Here is an 18,329-nt window from a genome sequence, read left to right as displayed (position 1 = left end):
CTGAAATTTGTTTCATGCCTCTTAAAAATATGACAAACTAAAATGTTGATACACACAGCTGTCTATGGACTACCTTCTCAAGGCACCACATGATTACATAACATAACATGGTCTGACTTGAATTTTCACCCATTGTTCAAGTCATGAAAAGTTATTCACTGAAGTGTGTAACGTGGAAGTTACTTTGAAGTGGGTTCAGATGACGTGCTGTCCTTCTCCATGATTTAGGAAAGCAGCAATGTGAGTGTTGAACATAATTAGCACTTGACTTTACGGGGACAGAGTGGCCTTTATGTACAATGTCAACAGTCAGGCATAGAAGCATGAATGTGCTTGGAACATATGGCACAGCCATCAGCACAACAGTGGACATACATGTGCAGGCACGCACGCACACACACACACACACACACATATAAATTTGTCTTCCGTGTGCCCTTCCTAGCAGGATGAGATGGCCTTTCTTGTTGGTGTGAGAAGGGAGGGTGGAGGGGTAGGTACAGTAAGCGTCAGGGTATGGGGTGCGGGATGGAGGTTTGGTGGGGTGTGGGGTGGGATGAGGTTACTGTGCTTCTTCTGGCCAGCGTTCGCAGTGCGCCGATCCTACGGGTTGTGGGCCCACAGTGTGACTGTCCGGTCGGCCGAGGAGGACAGGAAGGAGAGGTCGTGCGTGTGCCACCTGCACTGGATCACCTTGTCCCCGTGCTCTCCCACCACCGTGAGCGGCAGCTGCTTGGTCAGGTCCCCTGAGGACGCGCCGACACGGAGGGGAACACGGTGGAGTTATCGCGCCCACGTTGTACATTCCACGCCACACGCAAATAACCACGAGCGGTCTCTAATTAACAAGCGTGAAGCTAGATGATTATTATTCATTCATTCACTGAATTACATATGATGCACAGCACGCTTAGAAGAACAGGATGTTTTCATGATGCAAGGCAACAAGGCATTGGGTGGCCTTTCTCTCCCTTGGCACACAAGTGTTAATTTTCTCTCTCCTATTGTGTGAGTGATAATGGGCACTCTCTCTCTCTGTATAAGTACTGATAGGAACTCTCCCTTCCTTAGTGTATAGCCGCGTTTCCACCAAAATTACCCGGAACTTTCAGTCCCAGGAACTACTTTACCACGAACTAAAAGGTTCCTTCAGCCAATGGTTGTCTGCGTTTCCACCGGGGTCTAAAGTACCGCGAAGATTAGGCAAATTAGCCCACTGACGTTGTCGTCGGTCCATCTGTCATATGATTTCTTCTGTGACCCCATACTACCACCGAAGTAGCCTACATTATTTTCTAATAACCGAGACAGCCCGGAGGGGTTTATTCCACTTATATACAACGGGTTACCAACAATGACTATATATGGTTACTTTTGTATTTATTGATTTTCATATATCCTCTCAAACACATTCATTAACAGCAGAAAACATGCACACGTTGTAAACAATTTGCTGTTTTATTACTTTCCGTCGTCAATTCCATATAGGCTAATCGCAAAATGACAAGAATAGAACGAAAACTCGGACTTGCGTGAAAATGTAAATTAGTAGTGGTACAGCCACCGTTTGCTTTCCTTCGAAGTTACTGCTATCCGAGCAGCGAAGTGTGCCCTCCAGATGCGAACCACGCACCATAAATGAGTCCATAGTCTTCCTGGTCTTTTCGTGGAATTGAAAAATGGCAGTAAAATTGAGTAAAATTACGGCAGTCTGAAAAAGCTAAAGGGAAGATTACTAGAATTAACCTGTTATTTTACCCGGATAAAAAGTGCGGAAGGTGATTTCCAGTTTGCTTGTACTGCATCACCAATGTTAATTATGCAGAACTACCGCATACCTCACATAACTGTATCAAACGTTTTGAGTCAATTACAACGGGCTAACAAAGAATATTCGGAAGAAAATATTCAGCCGTTTATTAATCCGTTTGAATGTTTTGGTAGCCTACGTAATATGCTGTCCCAGCACGAATGCTTAGCATTTTATAAAACGAATACTAAAGCAAGAAAAGAACAGAAGAGCACACGTTATAATTCCAAGACGTTGACAGGCTATAACCAAAAGTAGGCTACTGCGCCGCATAACATACAAGTTTGAAGTTATTATGAAAATAAATTGGTTTGCCGCTGCATATTTTCAAACATGGCGGGTAATGGCGGAAAATAAATACAACACAAATGCTACGAGTACTCGACCAATCAGAAATGTTCAGCGCTGCAAGCTCCACCCAAAAGGTTCCTGTACTTTCGGAAAGTACTACCCCCCGAGCAGGAACGTTTTGGGGGGTAAAACAAAGCCCCCAGAACTAAATTTAGACCCTAGTTCCTGCGGTGGAAACGCACTGAGTTCCTCAAAAGGTTCCTAGTTCCGGGGTATAGTTCCTGCGGTGGAAACGCGGCTTATGAGTGCTGACATGCACTCTATGTCTCTCTCTCTTGTGTATGAGTAAGCCCCTACCTTGTAGGTCAGTGATGATGACTTTATTGTCGTAGGAGCCGGTGAGCAGGTAGTGAGCCCCGGGGGAGAAGCGGACCGAGCGCACGTCGCTGCTGTGGGGGCGGTACGTCTGCACCATCCTGCCTCCTCTGATGTCATAGAGCATGCAGCTGCAGTCCTCCTGGCCGGTGGCCAAGAGCCGCCCACTGGGGTCCACAGCTACTGAGGCCACAGCACTGCCTGCGGGGGCAGCGACACAGCTGTGAGTGCCCTGTCACAGTGACTGCCTTCCGAAGGAGCACAAAGACCATTCCTTAACACTGAATGTGTAACCACACCTTACAAATATGACCAGGAAGGCTCATTAACATAATTTTCCTGCAAGGTGAGAAATGTATCAGTGACCCCTGGTGGACAAATACCATAATTACACCTGCAAATGTAATTCCTGCAGAGGTAACTCCGGGCTTGGGAGGGCCAGAAATGCTTCTGGGGATTTTGCTCCATTGAAATTGGTCCAGTTACTAGGTGGTTAAACTAAATACACAGTATCTGATCTTTAGAGTCCAGGTAATGTATTGTGGTACTTCAGGATGTAGATGGGACTCATCCATGTGCCACAGTGTGGTGCCTTAACTGAATGAGCCACCCGGCAGTCCCCAGGATGATAATATGTGACTCAGCCTGGTGGGCTTGCCGAGACCCACAGAGACGCACCTGTGCCGTGTAAGGCCGTCCCCACTACCCGTACGCAGCTGGGTACTCGCAGGTCCCAGAACCGCACCGTCTTGTCCTGAGAGCCCGAAGCAATCATCCAGCCACCCCACGTGTACAGGGACAAGATGTGACCTGAAAACCAGACATAGTCTCAACCTTCTTGAGCTGTGTTTGTGTGTATGGTGTTGTGTGGTATCAGCTCCAGCAGTAATCCTGAGCTGTGTTAGTGAGTTTGTGTGGTGGTATCAGCTCCAGCAGTAATCCTGAGCTGTGTTAGTGAGTTTGTGCGGTGCTGTGTGGTGGTATCAGCTCCAGCAGTAATCCTGAGCTGTGTTAGTGAGTTTGCGTGGTGCTGTGTGGTGGTATCAGCTCCAGCAGTAATCCTGAGCTGTGTTAGTGAGTTTGTGCAGTGCTGTGTGGTGGTATCAGCTCCAGCAGTAATCCTGAGCTGTGTGGCTGTGTTTGTGCGGTGCTGTGTGGTGGTATCAGCTCCAGCAGTAATCCTGAGCTGTGTTAGTGAGTTTGTGCAGTGCTGTGTGGTGGTATCAGCTCCAGCAGTAATCCTGAGCTGTGTTTGTGCAGTGTAGTGTGGTGGTGTGGCTGTGTTTGTGCGTTTCTGTGCAGCGCCGTGCGCCGGTACCTGTGTGCCCACTGAGCGCATGCAGACCCTGGCCTCTCTGGCAGTCTGTGGTGTAGATGTTGCAGTCTCCGGCGCCGGCGCTGATCAGGATCGTCCCGCCGCTCTCCGGGCCCTCCATGAAGGCCAGGTCGCGGATGGTGCCGTCGTGCATGCTGAACTCCAGGTCAGGCCCTGCACGTGTGCACACGTCAAAAGGGCTAACAGCGACGCAACCACGCCAGTACCCGTCTCTATTGACTCTATTGATTCATTCCTCAGCCGAAGAGGGCATCGGCTGGCTGCCAGCGACTGCCCCTGCCCTGTCCACCCCCCCCCCCTCCCGTCCTCAGAGTCTCACCTGTGGCGTTGCAGGTCTCGGCATTGAAGGGCAGCACTTTGACGTACTTGTCGTTGGAGCCGGTGGCCAGCAGCTGGCCGCAGTGGCTCCAGGCCACGCAGTATATGGAGCCCTTGTGATGCTTGTTCCTCTTGAAGCGAACGACCGGCTGCTTAATGCAGTCCGACCCGCTGAGGAGACGAAAGGGAACCGTTTCAACGCTCCGACACCAACGCCGAATGGTACAGACACTGGAACGCTGATAGAAACCCTCTCGGCCATTACCACCACTAACGGCGAAGGAGCAAACCCAAACAGTAATACCATACCCCTGTATCATTAACACTGCGGGGCAGAGGGAGCAGTCTTTGATCAGTGGAAATACTGAATGGATGGATGACCTCCACAGCTCATGTGTGTGCTGATCAACAGGGCTACGCTACCTGCGCTCTCTGAAACAGCGACCGGCCCAAGGAAACGGGAGGGAGGGGCCTACCTGGGGTCCAGCACGTCCGGATAGGCGCAGACCCGCAGCGTTTTTGAATTGGAGCCCACGGCGTAGAGCGCCCCCGAGGGGTGGAAGGCCACGGCGCGCACGGCCTGCGTGTCCTCCAGTGTGCTGATGGCCACAAACTGAGCCTTGGGCTTGTCCCCCTGAGCCAATCACGGAGGAGCAAACGTCTCTGTTAGTGCCGTAAGCTGAGGACTCTTCTGAGATGGAACGGCTTTCCACGTTAATGTATCCTATCTGCCAATCGAACCCATCATAAGGGTCACAGTCTATAAGAATGTAGTGGCCAAAAAGGTGGAAGCACTTCAGTATATAACGGACAAAAAGCATGCTGAACACAGGTGGCTCCACACAGGTGTGCCTGCTGAGTTAATTTAGTAAGTACCATCCCAGCATGTTCATGGTTGTGTATAAAAATGCTGGCCAGGCCTGGTTGCTTATGATGAATGGCTAGCAAGGCTAGAATATTGGGAAACTCAGTGACTGTGAAGGAGGGGTGGTTGCTGGGGTACATTTGGCAGGAGACTCAGGGATGAAGACAGCTCAACTTGCTGATGTTTCAAAAGGAACAGTGTCTACGGCGATATCAGCATGGAACTCATTAGCAAAAGGCAGCTGTGGTCATAAGTGCATACTCCTGGAATATAATGCCTGTGCATTAGTCAGGCTAAACAGGCTAGTAACTGCAGCATACAGTTGGTGCAAAAAGCACAGGCAGTGGACTCCCGAGCAGTGGAGAAAGGTGATTGGTTCAGCTGAATCATCCTTTACCTGTGGCACACAACTAAAGAAGTCTATGGGCATGGATGCTAGGTTCCCACAGGGCAGGGTTTTGGTGGTTCCGTAATGGAGTGGGATGCACCTTCCAGGCATCATACAGGAGCACTGATCCTCCTGACCCAAGAGATCGCCTCCATCCCACGCTGCAGTACTTCTTTCCTGCCAGCAGGGGTGTCTTTATTCTGCCAATGCTATCCACAGACCATATGCGCTCTCTCAGCGGATTCACGATCATGAGAGATTCTGGAATGACGTTTGACGTCTGTTTTCTTATTGTGAAAAAATGGTGCTGCATCCCTACTGCAGAATTCCACACACTGGTATGTTTTATGCCGCGGCGGGTACAAGCTGTTCTAGTGGCACATGGTGGCCCCAGACCCTTTTAAGTGACATGAAGTCCATCTTTCCACCTTTATGGCCACTACCTGTATCTTCCATTTTGTTAATGGCTATTCAGGTTTATTTATTAAAAAATAAACAGAAATGAAACCAAGCCTGTGTCTCTGAATATTGTGTACAACTGTAATAATATAGTTTACAAATGGCATATAAATAGAGATAAATACTATATCAGTCATACATCTTATATCCCTGAGTAAGCGTTTATTATACAGATATATAATATATATTCTGAGATTGCTATCAGTCACATGATCATTGTGGAGACCAACCTCCTGAGACTGAGTCCTCCGTGTTGGAGAGGATCCTGTGTCATTCAGAGCAGGCGGCTGGGTGTCACTGTCCTTCTGCACACTGCAGAACACACACATTAGCTTTAAGACTGTCTTTAGGGTGTTCATGCTTTAAGGATTGTTTTCCACTCACACAGTACTTGCATAATACATTCAGATAGGGGTATGGATTCAATACTTCAAGAACTTCAAAACTATCACAACAGCTCAACAGCTTCAAAACTATCCCAACAGCTCAAACAGAAATCTAACTTATGGCCTCTCTGAAAGAGAGTATATAAGAAATCAATCCTTCAACGAGTACATTCGAGGACATTATGGATTTCAAACTGTTACTTTAAGCGGGAGACGAGCCGGCAGACTGTAAGAAGTGGGCGTGTCCCCGCTTACCTCTGAGGCACCAGGACTGGCGACTCGTCCAGGGAGGGCATGCCGCGGGCCCCGCCCCTGTGGGGCGTGCTGCTGACCACGCTGGCGCCGGCCTGCGCCTGTCCCGTCTCCGGCGTCAGCGTGATGTTGTTGCCAGGGGCGTGGCCCGCACTTCCTGCCTTCCCGTTACGCATGGGCTGCACCTCCTCCCCGAGGTTCTCCATCCCAACATTCAGCTCCTCCAGCTTCTGTATGGACCTGCACACAAACCAAAATTACTTACCCAAAATTATACGCCCCGTATACCACTAACCCATACACTACAGACCTGCACATATACCCCAGATTATATACCCCATGTACAGCTAAACCACACAGGAGATATCTGTACATACACCCAGATTATATACCCCATGTACAGATAAACCACACAGGAGATATCTGTACATACACCCAGATTATATACCCCAGATTATATACCCCATGTACAGCTAAACCACACAGGAGATATCTGTACATACACCCAGATTATATTCCCCATGTACAGCTAAACCATACAGGAGATATCTGTACATACACCCAGATTATATACCCCATGTACAGCTAAACCACACAGGAGATATCTGTACATACACCCAGATTATATTCCCCATGTACAGCTAAACCATACAGGAGATATCTGTACATACACCCAGATTATATTCCCCAGATTACATACCCCATCTACAGCTAACCTATACAGGATACATCTGCACATGCACCCAGATCATACATCCCAGATTCCATACTCCCTCTACAGCTAACACACATAGGAGAGACCTAACCTATATGTACAGCTAACCATCATAATGGGGTTTGTCAGGATTGCCATTAATTACTTGTTGGAAATATATATGTACATAACGGTCTGTCCATGTCTTTACATTACTGTGTTTACATTACATTACATTACATTTATTTGGCAGACGCTTTTATCCAAAGCGACGTACAAAAAGTGCATTTCCTTCTCTGTCATACATCATGCCATTATGCTGTCCTTTAAGTGGTTCTTCATAAGAGCGGCTGCTAAATAAGCAGCCTGTCTGCAGCCCCTCTCATCCCCAGTGCGCCTCACCAGGTGTCCTGTCTGAGCCCTGTGCACACAGACACTCTTAACCCGCTATAAGCCAAGGCAAAATAAACTTCCTGTTCATTCATTTCCCTTTAAAGAACGACCGAGCACAGCACAACAATAAAAACAGCAATTTGCGTTTATGCGGTTTTGTGAAGACAGAACAGCACTGCACCTGTTTCTGTTGAACCGGACCTACAAAGCACCATCGTGACACGCAGGACTGATCTGTCTTTAATGACAAACCTTTAATGCCCTTTAATACAATCAAGTGATTCTGAAAATGCCCTCCAGGGTTGTACACGCATCCGAAAGGATTAGCAGTTCCTCCATTTCCCTAAAAGCGAGACCGTGAACACCTGTGCTTACACCAGCCTCAGACCTGACAACACCCCTGCGTGGGTCCCAGCGCACTGGCGCCAAATACGGGAGCATAATGAATTCTGGGATTAGGCTGAGTCTCGAGGGAGAGGGCAGAGTCTGGAGCTGTGGCTCAGTGTTTCGACTGCCTCTCTTTGAAGAGAGCAGCAGTACTTGCAGTTTTAGTGTTGATTGTGGACGGTGCATCTTTTCCATGTTAGATGTAAGCTAGGGCCAGATTTGAATAGGCAGAGGCACTGGCTGTTGCGCAGAAAGGACCAAAGGATGACTGACTTGTTGAGGAACTTGTCGGTGAGGTTGTGCTGTCCGTCCGGGCCTTCCTGCTGGTTGACTCCGCCCTCCAGGAGCATCTGCTGGTAGAGCTGCCTCTGCTGCTCCTTCTGCTCCAGGTGCTGCTGCACGCGCATGCGCTGCCTGTAGTACTCCTGGAACTGGTCTGAGGAGTCCCGCAGCTGAGAGCATGGATACACACAGACACACAAACGCACATAAACACACATATAAACAAACACACATGCGCAGAATCACAGACACACACGCAAGCACACACACACACATGCACACAGACACACACACACACATAAGTAGGATCAGCCCTGCTCAGCAGCACATAAAGGAGAATGTCTGCACAAAGAGTCTGGCATACACTGTAAAAGCAGCTCTTTAGTCAGCTCTCTACACCTGAATGGGATCTCATTAAGCATCTTTCATAGATCAAACATGCTTGAATGCAGTCATTTGTCCCGTGATGATTAACCCCCGTCTGCTATCTTTTGTAAACACTCCATGATTAACAAAGGAGGTTTGTGATTAATTCAAGGTAGCACAGATAGCGCTAATAATAACTGAATAACCAGACATAAAACGCATCTAATCCACAGCCATCTGCGCAAACAAATCTATCAACCCTGCTTTCTCGTGCAAACTCGTGGAGAGTGCCTCCTGGGCACGACAGCGCCTCACTACTTAACTACAAATGACACCTGCCATTACAAACGATTACCGGAGCTACGACATCTCCCGACAAGCAGCTCCGTACAGCGTAATCATATCTGCACCGACATCCCCGCACATTCCCCGCTAATGGGGGCGGTGAGCGTATCGAATGCGGCGTGCAGTTATGACACCGCCATTACGGCTCCGACAGGAAGCAGAGCGGTCTGGATTTCAGCGCGCGCTCCGGCGGCGTGCGCGGCTAGCGCCCATGAATGGGGACAGTCAGAGTCCCGGCGGTGGAACAGGACACCCAGCAGCCTGTGACTTTGGGAGGCCTGAGGACAGACGGCTTCCTGGCCGACCCCCCCTCCCCCCCCGCTTCCCCCGCTACATCAGATCGGCTCAGTCTCAACCGGGGGCCAGCTGGCTGCCTGCCCAAACAGATACAGTATCCAACAAATGGCCCCTTCAGCAGAGAGGCCAGGACACACACACACACGGCCCCTTCAGACACACACTCACACGCACACACACGCACAGACAAAGCCTAACACGTCTCCCTCAGCAGCGGGGACCACTGGGTCTGTTGTGATGAAAGTATCGGGCAGAGTGACTGACCACAGCGTGCTAGGCTAAAAGCGCACATTCAGAACACATTCAGTCTGTCCAGTGCACAGAGCTGCACGGCCCTGCTGCTGAGGCCCCAGCCGTTTGCGCAGAGCTGGGGACGCGACCAGTGACTCAGGGTTTGGCTCATCTGGGGATGCAGCGGCCCGAACGGGGCTTCATGAATCACAGCGGGGATTTATGAGCCATTAAATTTAGAGAGGGGGGAAACAGAATGCCTCGTCCTGCGGTACACCTCTGCCTGCAGTGACGGGGCGAACCCAGTAACGAAAAGGAGGCAGGCAGGACGCGCCGGTCTCTCTCCCTGTGACAGCGGCGCCGTGGTGACCGCGCGGTTACCTCGTTCCTCTCGGACGAGCCCGGGGGCGGGGCCTCCCCGCCGGGGGCCGAGGAGGGCCGCGGGGCCAGGGGTCCCACCGATCCCAGCATCCTGTCCACCGAGGCGTTCGTTCTGAAACAGGGGGGCGAGAAATCAGGATGGACATCAATATAAGCAGCACTTACTGTGACAGGCCCGCATGCTGTCAACCTTGTGCAACGCTTTCAATATCGGATTAGGGATACATACAGGTAGAACAATACAACCTGACCTCCTGCATACGGGTACAAGCAATACAACCTGACCTGCATACAGGTACAACAATATAACCGGACCTGCATACAGGTACAACAATATAATCTGACCTGCATACAGGTACAACAATATAATCTGACCTGCATACAGGTACAACAATATAACCAAACCTCTATACAGGGACAAGCAATATAACCTGACCTGCATATGGGTACAATAATATAACCTCACCTGCATGCAGGTACAAGCAATATAACCTCACCTGCATGACAGCCTGCTTAGTAAACAGACCCGATTAATGTAGCCACGTCCAGGGCCTCTGCTTGTAACCGACCAATCATCTTAAATGGATTCTTGGTTTTCTCTAATTTATCTGAAGGGACAAAACCTTCACCACAAATGTTTCTATTCCCGCAGGCAATCCCACTGGGCTAGCTGTTAGCATTGGTTGCATTATGCCCTCAGGTTGAGAGGTTAATCGGCCGTCGGTGGAGCTTAATTATCACACGTGTGCAACAGGATTACTGAGGGGACGCATGCCATACAAAGGATGTGCCGGGAGTAATTCTGCACATGCAGATACGGTGCAGGCTGCAGATGCGTGAAGCATACAGAACATACACACACTGCAAAAACATGCAGTGCATTTCACGTGATGCAAGATGGTCCACTGAAGCAAACAGACCCTCTTTGAACGTCACAGGAAGGGACGAATAAAGCCGCACACGTCCCCCTGCATTGCAGAGAGAGTTCAACCGGCTGCAGCAGTGCTTAGGCCGTCAACAGCCTTCCTAAGGGAATTTACGACCAAAATGCTGGTGCAATAATGCTACACTGCAATGTACGCAGAGAGAAATGTACTTCTTCATTTCATTAGAGGCCAACCCCTTCTGAAGGCCAGCACCTCACGCAGAGTGTGCGCTTGTGGCCATGCAGGCCTCTCTCACAGGGGCAGGCTGGGAGAGAGCGAACGCCGGCCCACCTCTCCGGGGCCTCCTCGTAAATGCGCCGGCAGTCCGCGTGCTCCATCATCAGGCTGCGGGTCAGGCTGGGGCCGCCGGGGTACTGGAAGTTGGCGAAGGAGTGGGACATGGGCGAGGCCTTGCCCCCGAGCTCGGCCGCCCGCTTGTCCTGGCCGGCCAGCCCGTGGGAGAGGCCGTCCAGGGCGGGGTTGAGCGAGCGCGACATGTAGGTGTCGGCCGACTGCGGGCGGCGCAGCGGCGAGGCCGGGTGGGGCGACAGCTTGGTGATGAGCGGCGTGAGCAGGTCGGCGTAGGCGGCCTTGGCCGGCTTGGCCAGCCGGTCCACGTGGATGTTGAGCACCTTCTGCTCGAAGGCGCAGGAGAAGACGCCGGGCGCCAGGTTCTGCAGCCAGGACAGCAGGCTGAGGTCCAGGTCGTCGCAGCCGTTGCCGCAGAGCACGTCGATGCCCAGCAGCACCTCGCTCTCGGTGATCTGCTCGCCCGTGGCCTTGCTCTGGCAGAACTCCACGCAGCACTCGTACAGCACGCCCTTGATGAGCAGCTGGAAGAGCCGGTTGCCGCTGGCCTTGAAGCCGGCCTCGCTCAGCTTGCGGTCGGCCGGGATGAACTCGGCCACCATCACGCAGGCCTCCTCGAAGCAGTGCACGCGCGCCGTGCTCGGGTTCCAGTCCTTGAACTCGGCGTGGTTGGTGAGGCGGGGCAGCGTCAGGAGCAGGCACAGCTTGCTGTAGTCCTCCTTGGAGGGACAGAACTCCTCCAGGGAGTGGAGGCACTTGACCGCCTCCTGCATGGTGACCTCCATCTGTAGAGAGAGACAGAGACAGAGACCCTTCAGTAATATAAACAATGAACCCTGGTGTATCTCGAATGTGGTTTGACATTCATGAGTGATAATTAACAGCTATATCACAACTGAAATTTTCAAATAAATTTTATATATTGACTTGTATCTTACACTAAGGCTTGTGCATGTGGATTTAACAGCAGTATGTAAGTTTAGCACAGGCAGGTGGAAAGTAGGGAGAGGCACATGCAGTACAATACAAAACTGGGTTATAACAAGAAAGTCTCTAAACTAAACCATCCTGGATAAAAATAACAACAGGAAGACTTGCATTTCCTACCCTTCCCCAGCCTGGGAGAAAGGCCTGAATCCTGACATGGCAACATTGAGCCCTGCACAGCTCTACCTCTGTAACTGTTGACCTTAAGTACATTTCAAATGTCAGTGAACACCCTGCTTTATTACCTACAATTAAAGCAATTTTATACGTACAAGCGTATGTGAATACCCAGAAGCTGCAGCAGGGCAGGACTTCGCTAAATGACTCATCAGAATCGGGCTTTATACTCAAACAAATATTTCACTGCATTTTCCGCACACTGCCACTGCTTTAAAGACGCACTGGATGTACTGTACTCTCTGTAACAAAGGGCTAAGGCTGTTCCTGTTAGCTCTGCTCACTGCTCTTCAGAGACAATGACTACATTGACACAGCCGACACAATAAAATCTGTCAAGACCGCTGCCAGTCTAGTGAAGTAACGACTGCAGAATTAAACATGCCTTTCACAGCTTCTGAATATCATGCTTAATCAGATGCTTTAAGCAAAAAAAAACCAAACAAATGGGATTATGTGACTATGGACTATGTTCTCAAGGGCATTTTTATTTAACAAAAATAAATAAATAAAACTGTGACGTGCATGCTCCAGTAAAGAGACACCCGCCACACATTTACAGCACGGGAGAAAAAAGATACTGAGTGGCGGTAATGAAATAGGTGAAAAGAGCACCCCTGAGTACGGCAAACAAGTGGAAAGAAGCCCTGAGGTTTTATCAACGTAGAAGCTTAATTAAACAGGTAGAGCAGCACATGCCCTATTAAACAGGTTCACGTGTGTGCGGAATGCAGGGAAAGCATGCTGAAAGGCGTGTTTACAGTAATTCACTGTAAAAGCGTTTTAGCGACGCCCTCTCTGTCGTAGGTGCTAACTGGGGCGGTGAGAGGCGGAGACCGTCTGGCACTCCCGCGCTTACATGCTGGGGCTCGTTGTCTGCCGACATGGCGTTGTTCACGCACAGGGCTTCCAGAAACTTCTGCTTCAGGACGATGTAGCGAAACCTGGAACATATGCGACGATCAGCACAGAAACGTAACACACAGACGCTGCTGTTTCTCAGGCCAAAGACACAATAACTGACCTTTGGCCCATTGCATCTGAATAGCATATTAGCCTTCATTAAACAGGTGACTTTGTGAGCAGACAATGGGATTCTCAGTTTGAGTAGAGGCTGTCTAACACAATACATTACATTACAGGCATTTAGCAGATGCTTTTATCCAGATGGCGACTTACACAACCGTTTACATAGCACTTACATTGCATCTATTTATACAGCTGGATATATACTGAAGCAATGCAGGTTAAGTACCTTGCTCAAGGGTACAACAACAGTGTCCAACTTGGGAATCAAACCTCCAACCTATAGGTTAGAAGACCAGCTCCTTACTCATTATACTACACTGCCGCTTGGGTTGTATCACAGGGTTCTATCCCAAATCTGTAATTACATCCTGAACTATACCAACCAATTTCTTCATTCAAGAGAGTATGGGTGTTCTGTTCACCATGTGCCCTGGTACAATTCCCAAAAAATTGATTATTTACATCTGGTCACCTAATCACCCCCTAGATCTGACTGATTACTAAATACCTTGGATTACCTATCCATACTGATACCACAGGTCATAACTGCAAATTAGAATTGAGTTCTCAGTTCATCTATCAATTAAAATTAACGTTAAAATTTTTCTGTGATGCTCAGGAAATATCTGTAAATACCACTCTTTTGTGAGCAATATTAGTTCAATATTACCATTATTGTGAGCAGCTGCTGCGATGTAAGACTGATCTGACTTACCTCTTTCGGTCAAACTTATCCATGCACTCCAAGGGCTGTATAAATTGTAGGACCTCATCCCACTGGCCATCTAGTACCAGTTGTCTGCACAGAGAGGAATGAACACACATGGAAATATATTATACAACACCACCTAACCACTCAGATTTACTTGTCTGTCCAGATTGGACCCAAAGGCAGCACTTCCTTGAAATTCAGTACAGCAAGAAAATCAACTTCCCGGTTCAAAAGTAGTAAGGTTAGCGCAATACAGAATAAAATGGCAGAAGTAACAAATGTACTCATCTCTCATATTAACCAGTTCCCTCTGAGTAAGAGCATTAACTGAGTTTCACAACCATGTCACAGAACAGGCCTTAGCTGCACTAACAGAACAGATTCCAGTTCTGCAGAAACAGTCAAAAATGACCATTCTGTGAACATTTTGGAAAATGAGTCCTATGTCATGGAGTGTTTCCATTTCAAATTCCTGAGAATGTCCCAGGATCAGTGGAATTCCAATGGGGCACTCACTCATTCCAATAGGGCACTCACTCATTCCAACAGGGCACTGACTCATTCCAGTGGGGCACTAATTCCAACGGGGCACTGACTCATTCCAATAGGGCATTGACTCATTCCAATGGGGCACTCACTCATTCCAATGAGGCACTGACTCATTCCAATGGGGCACTCACTCATTCCAATGGGCGAATCACTCATTCCAATGGGGAACTGACTCATTCCAATGGGGCACTCACTCATTCCAATGGGGCACTCATTCATTCCAATAGGGCACTGACTCATTTCAATGGGGCACTCACTCATTCCAATAGGGCACTCACTCATTCCAATGGGGCACTCACTCGTTCCAATAGGGCACTGACTCATTCCAATGGGGCACTGACTCATTCCAGTGGGGCACACACTCATTCCAATGGGGAACTGACTCATTCCAATGGGGCACTAACTCATTCCAACGGGGCACTCATTCCAATGGAGCACGCACTCATTCCAATGGGGCACTCAGTGGGTTGAGCTCTAACCCAGCAGCAGCGCAAGGCCTACCTAAGGAAGAGCATGTCATCTGAGTAGAGGCCATTGATGACCCCACTCTCCTTCTCTAGGGCCAGCATGCTGATGTGCAGCTTGCGAGAGTTGAGGAAGTCCAGGATCAGCTTAATGATCTCCACCTCTTTGATATTGATGGTCTCCTCCGCAGTCATGGTGTCAGCTTTAAAATGAGTACCAAAAGGCAAGAGCGTTTGAATGATACTGTGTCAATCACAAACAAAGAACTGTGGTGTATGCTGGCAGTGTAAATACCAAGAGAAAAATCCAAAATACCACAGAAATAGAACAAGTCAAGTTCACAACACCGAAAAAAGGGAAGAGTCAGAGGTAAATATGCTGCGTTTGTCCTTTCAGATTATTGCAGGTGAAAATGTAGCCTTCCCCAATTCAAACCATCGATCCAGATCCATTTCTGCTGACTCTTTAAGAGTAACTTCCATTACTCTATCAGAGGAAGGATATGATCCAACATGTTTAAATAATCCAGTAGAGTAGTGCACAAATCTGAATAGCATTATCTATGGAGGTTTCTTATTTTATATTATTGTACTTGATTATGAATGCCAGCAAAAAAGCCACATTCCTCCTAATATATCAATACTTCATTTCATTGCTTCAAGCATACAATTAACCAAAAACGTCTCAAATAAAGTATTTAATTCTGTCAAAATCAGCCTAAAGCTGCTTTATGAAAGGACACCAGAGAACAATAGAAATTCAATCAGTTGCAACTAAGTTATTAAATCAATCTGATTATCTGAACATGAGTTATATGTTATAGTTTACCTTTAAAATGGGCTTCATTTCTCATATAATAAACCAAAGGTTCCTGATCAATAAGTAAACTATTTTTTACACGGTAGTATATTAAGATGTGCGATTAATTGACACCGACACTAATCTGTAAACTGTAACAGCGACTGTAAATCTTTCATGTGAGATTCACTGTACCACTTGTTTTTGACCTGGTTACAAGCACATGTATCACAAAATACTCACAGATGAGTACACGATATACGTTTACCACTAAATTTCAAATGTGTTGTATGCTTGCTTGCTTTGCCGTAAATACCTTAAATAAATATCTTACTTTGCGTGCATTTATGTTTGCTAAATGCTGTTCAAGTTATTTGCTTCTGAGCTCTCCTAGTGGTTTGCGGTCTGCCTATTACACTCTGAATCCATGTCCAGTGTGGAGTGACACTGAATTGATTGTGTATCTTCATCACCACAATGAACGCAAAGAACAAGTCCATCCATCACAAGCTAAATGTCACAGTCTGAAAAGCAATAAAGAGTGCTCATCTGTGATTCAAATAATTACCCAACATATAACGTTGCAGCTGTCAGCTTTTACAGTCGTAGTTTGTTGGCTACAGTCTGTAAAACGAATGACCTGTTAAGAAATATTTTGGTGATAATATTCATAATTATAACAGGCTTCCTTAGAAAACGTCTGTATATTTCTAGCTATTCATCTTCAGAAAACAATATAGCTAGCTGTCTACGGTAGCAAACTAGCTTCCTTCATCCTAGAAAGCATAACGGCATAATTCCTTTCTTCTATATCAATAAACAGGGCAGTCTCTGGTAGCATGAAACCAATGAGAGCAGAAACAATCCAACGTTCACCAGTGCTAGCTTTCAGTTTTTAATGTCAACAGCTCGTGATGTTAGCTGTTTACCACGGCATGCATGCCATTGCATTCATGATGCAAGTTAACGTTAGCAAGGAAGCTAAACTCTCCTATTGAGTTTTTATCATTTGAGTAGGGCTGTCAGTATGCATGTTAGCTAACTAGGTAGGTAACCGGCTAAAGATCTCAAAGCCGTTTTACCACTATACACTTGATATACACCAGGCTAGCTGAGTTATCAAAATCTACCAGCAGCACAGCTATGACACTACGCATATTGCAATAATAGGCAACGCAGAGCCCAGTGTGACACATCATGGGCTAAAGTAGCCGCACAAACAGAAACAAATTTGCGTAATTAGCTCAAGCTAACAACCTAGCTAATTTTTGTCAAAGGCAGGTGCTATAGCTAAGCACATAGCGACCAAAGTATCGCCACATAATCGGATTTAAATCTCACCTGGTCGTCTCTACAAATGCATGAATTGTAGAAGGGATCTCGTTGCCAATTTGTGTAAAGGACAATTATGTTCGCTGATTCTGCAGTTAGTTATTTCAGGAATTGGGTTCTCCCTTTTCTGTGTTGTTGTCTCCCACCCAGTTTATGCTTCTGCCCAGCCCCTGGTTGTCAAGAGGATCACTGCTACCCAGCACCAATCAAACTTGAGCATTCTACACCGGCACCGGGAGGACCACGAGCTGCTTGTACTGTGCCTAGAGCTGTATGCTCCTGAATGTGAACGCAATTCTCCTACTTTGAATGGTGTTTTTCAGTTTAGATGTCTAGGCATAGCCATGTGCTTTTGGACAGAATTATCACAACATGTAGTTTCATGCATAAGCAGATAACTTTTGGTGTAATGAATGTGCGCTCAAATTATTGGTTGGCCGGGCATACCCCATTACCCATCACTGAATTGGATGCTTTTCATCATGTAAACACTTAATATTTGTGGGGTAATCTTCTGGGAAGCACAGCACATCAAATATTTCTATTTCTGATATAAAGCAGATCAACTCTACCAGCAGTTCCAAAACTTTTATATCTTAATCTTAATCTTTAATCTTAATCTTAATCTAGTTAATGTTTATGAAAGGAGCCTGGTGACTCAACAGCAGGTCATCCAGTTTGGGAAATGGGTGACTGGTATATCTACCTGCATATCCAGCCAGTTTGATTCTGAAAGAATTTCTTGTTGGAAATATTGAAAATGGCAAAATATAACTCAAAATTGAGTGCAGGTTCAAAAGCGAAAACAACACTAATGTAACTGACCCTGTTCAACAGGACCACAATGTCCGCTGGGACATAAACTACTGCATTAGTACTTCCTCTTTGGATTCTCCTGTAAAGATAGTGTGTTCTGAAATGAGATGGCCTGTTAAACATCTTTAGATAAAATTGAGCCTGCACCTTTTCTTAAAAATTTAATTTAGCTGTACCTGGCAAAAACTTCATGGACCAATGGCGTGATTGCCCAATAATGGGCTTGACATTCACTAAAAATTTTACCCTGCAACTGGCCCCCTGAATTCTTAGCATCATTCCAATATTTTAAGGAGGATATTTGGAGCTCTGTCCATTTCAGCTGGCCAAGGAAGTGTTAACTTCATCCTTCTTGTCTAATGTAGCATCTGTT

At 47.5% G+C, this 18,329-nt stretch overlaps 1 protein-coding gene across 2 annotated transcripts in view; it reads right to left on the bottom strand.

Annotated features, from left to right (window-relative positions):
• LOC135253147 (WD repeat-containing protein 47-like) overlaps positions 1 to 17,344 on the bottom strand; it is an 18,267-nt gene extending 923 nt beyond the window's left edge. The window contains exons 1-15 of one of the 2 annotated variants that reach the window (XM_064332073.1): positions 17,150 to 17,343; positions 15,047 to 15,212; positions 14,000 to 14,083; positions 13,115 to 13,199; positions 11,074 to 11,876; positions 9,857 to 9,968; positions 8,228 to 8,406; positions 6,484 to 6,720; positions 6,073 to 6,154; positions 4,607 to 4,764; positions 4,132 to 4,301; positions 3,795 to 3,965; positions 3,155 to 3,286; positions 2,459 to 2,677; positions 1 to 746 (exon numbers count right to left, since the gene is read on the bottom strand). The exon at positions 1 to 746 is cut by the window's left edge and continues 923 nt beyond it. In XM_064332073.1, coding sequence (XP_064188143.1) covers positions 604 to 746; positions 2,459 to 2,677; positions 3,155 to 3,286; positions 3,795 to 3,965; positions 4,132 to 4,301; positions 4,607 to 4,764; positions 6,073 to 6,154; positions 6,484 to 6,720; positions 8,228 to 8,406; positions 9,857 to 9,968; positions 11,074 to 11,876; positions 13,115 to 13,199; positions 14,000 to 14,083; positions 15,047 to 15,204 — 2,733 coding nt within the window. In that variant the 5' untranslated portion in view covers positions 15,205 to 15,212; positions 17,150 to 17,343 and the 3' untranslated portion in view covers positions 1 to 603. Of the gene's footprint in view, positions 747 to 2,458; positions 2,678 to 3,154; positions 3,287 to 3,794; positions 3,966 to 4,131; positions 4,302 to 4,606; positions 4,765 to 6,072; positions 6,155 to 6,483; positions 6,721 to 8,227; positions 8,407 to 9,856; positions 9,969 to 11,073; positions 11,877 to 13,114; positions 13,200 to 13,999; positions 14,084 to 15,046; positions 15,213 to 17,149 lie in introns of both variants that reach the window. The other variant, XM_064332074.1, reaches the window with a different exon arrangement.
• Positions 17,345 to 18,329: the final 985 nt, after the last annotated feature.

Source organism: Anguilla rostrata, chromosome 4, assembly GCF_018555375.3.
Source record: "Anguilla rostrata isolate EN2019 chromosome 4, ASM1855537v3, whole genome shotgun sequence".
In the NCBI taxonomy this organism is placed as follows: Eukaryota; Metazoa; Chordata; class Actinopteri; order Anguilliformes; family Anguillidae; genus Anguilla; species Anguilla rostrata.
This window is presented reverse-complemented; position numbering and strand designations above follow the sequence as displayed.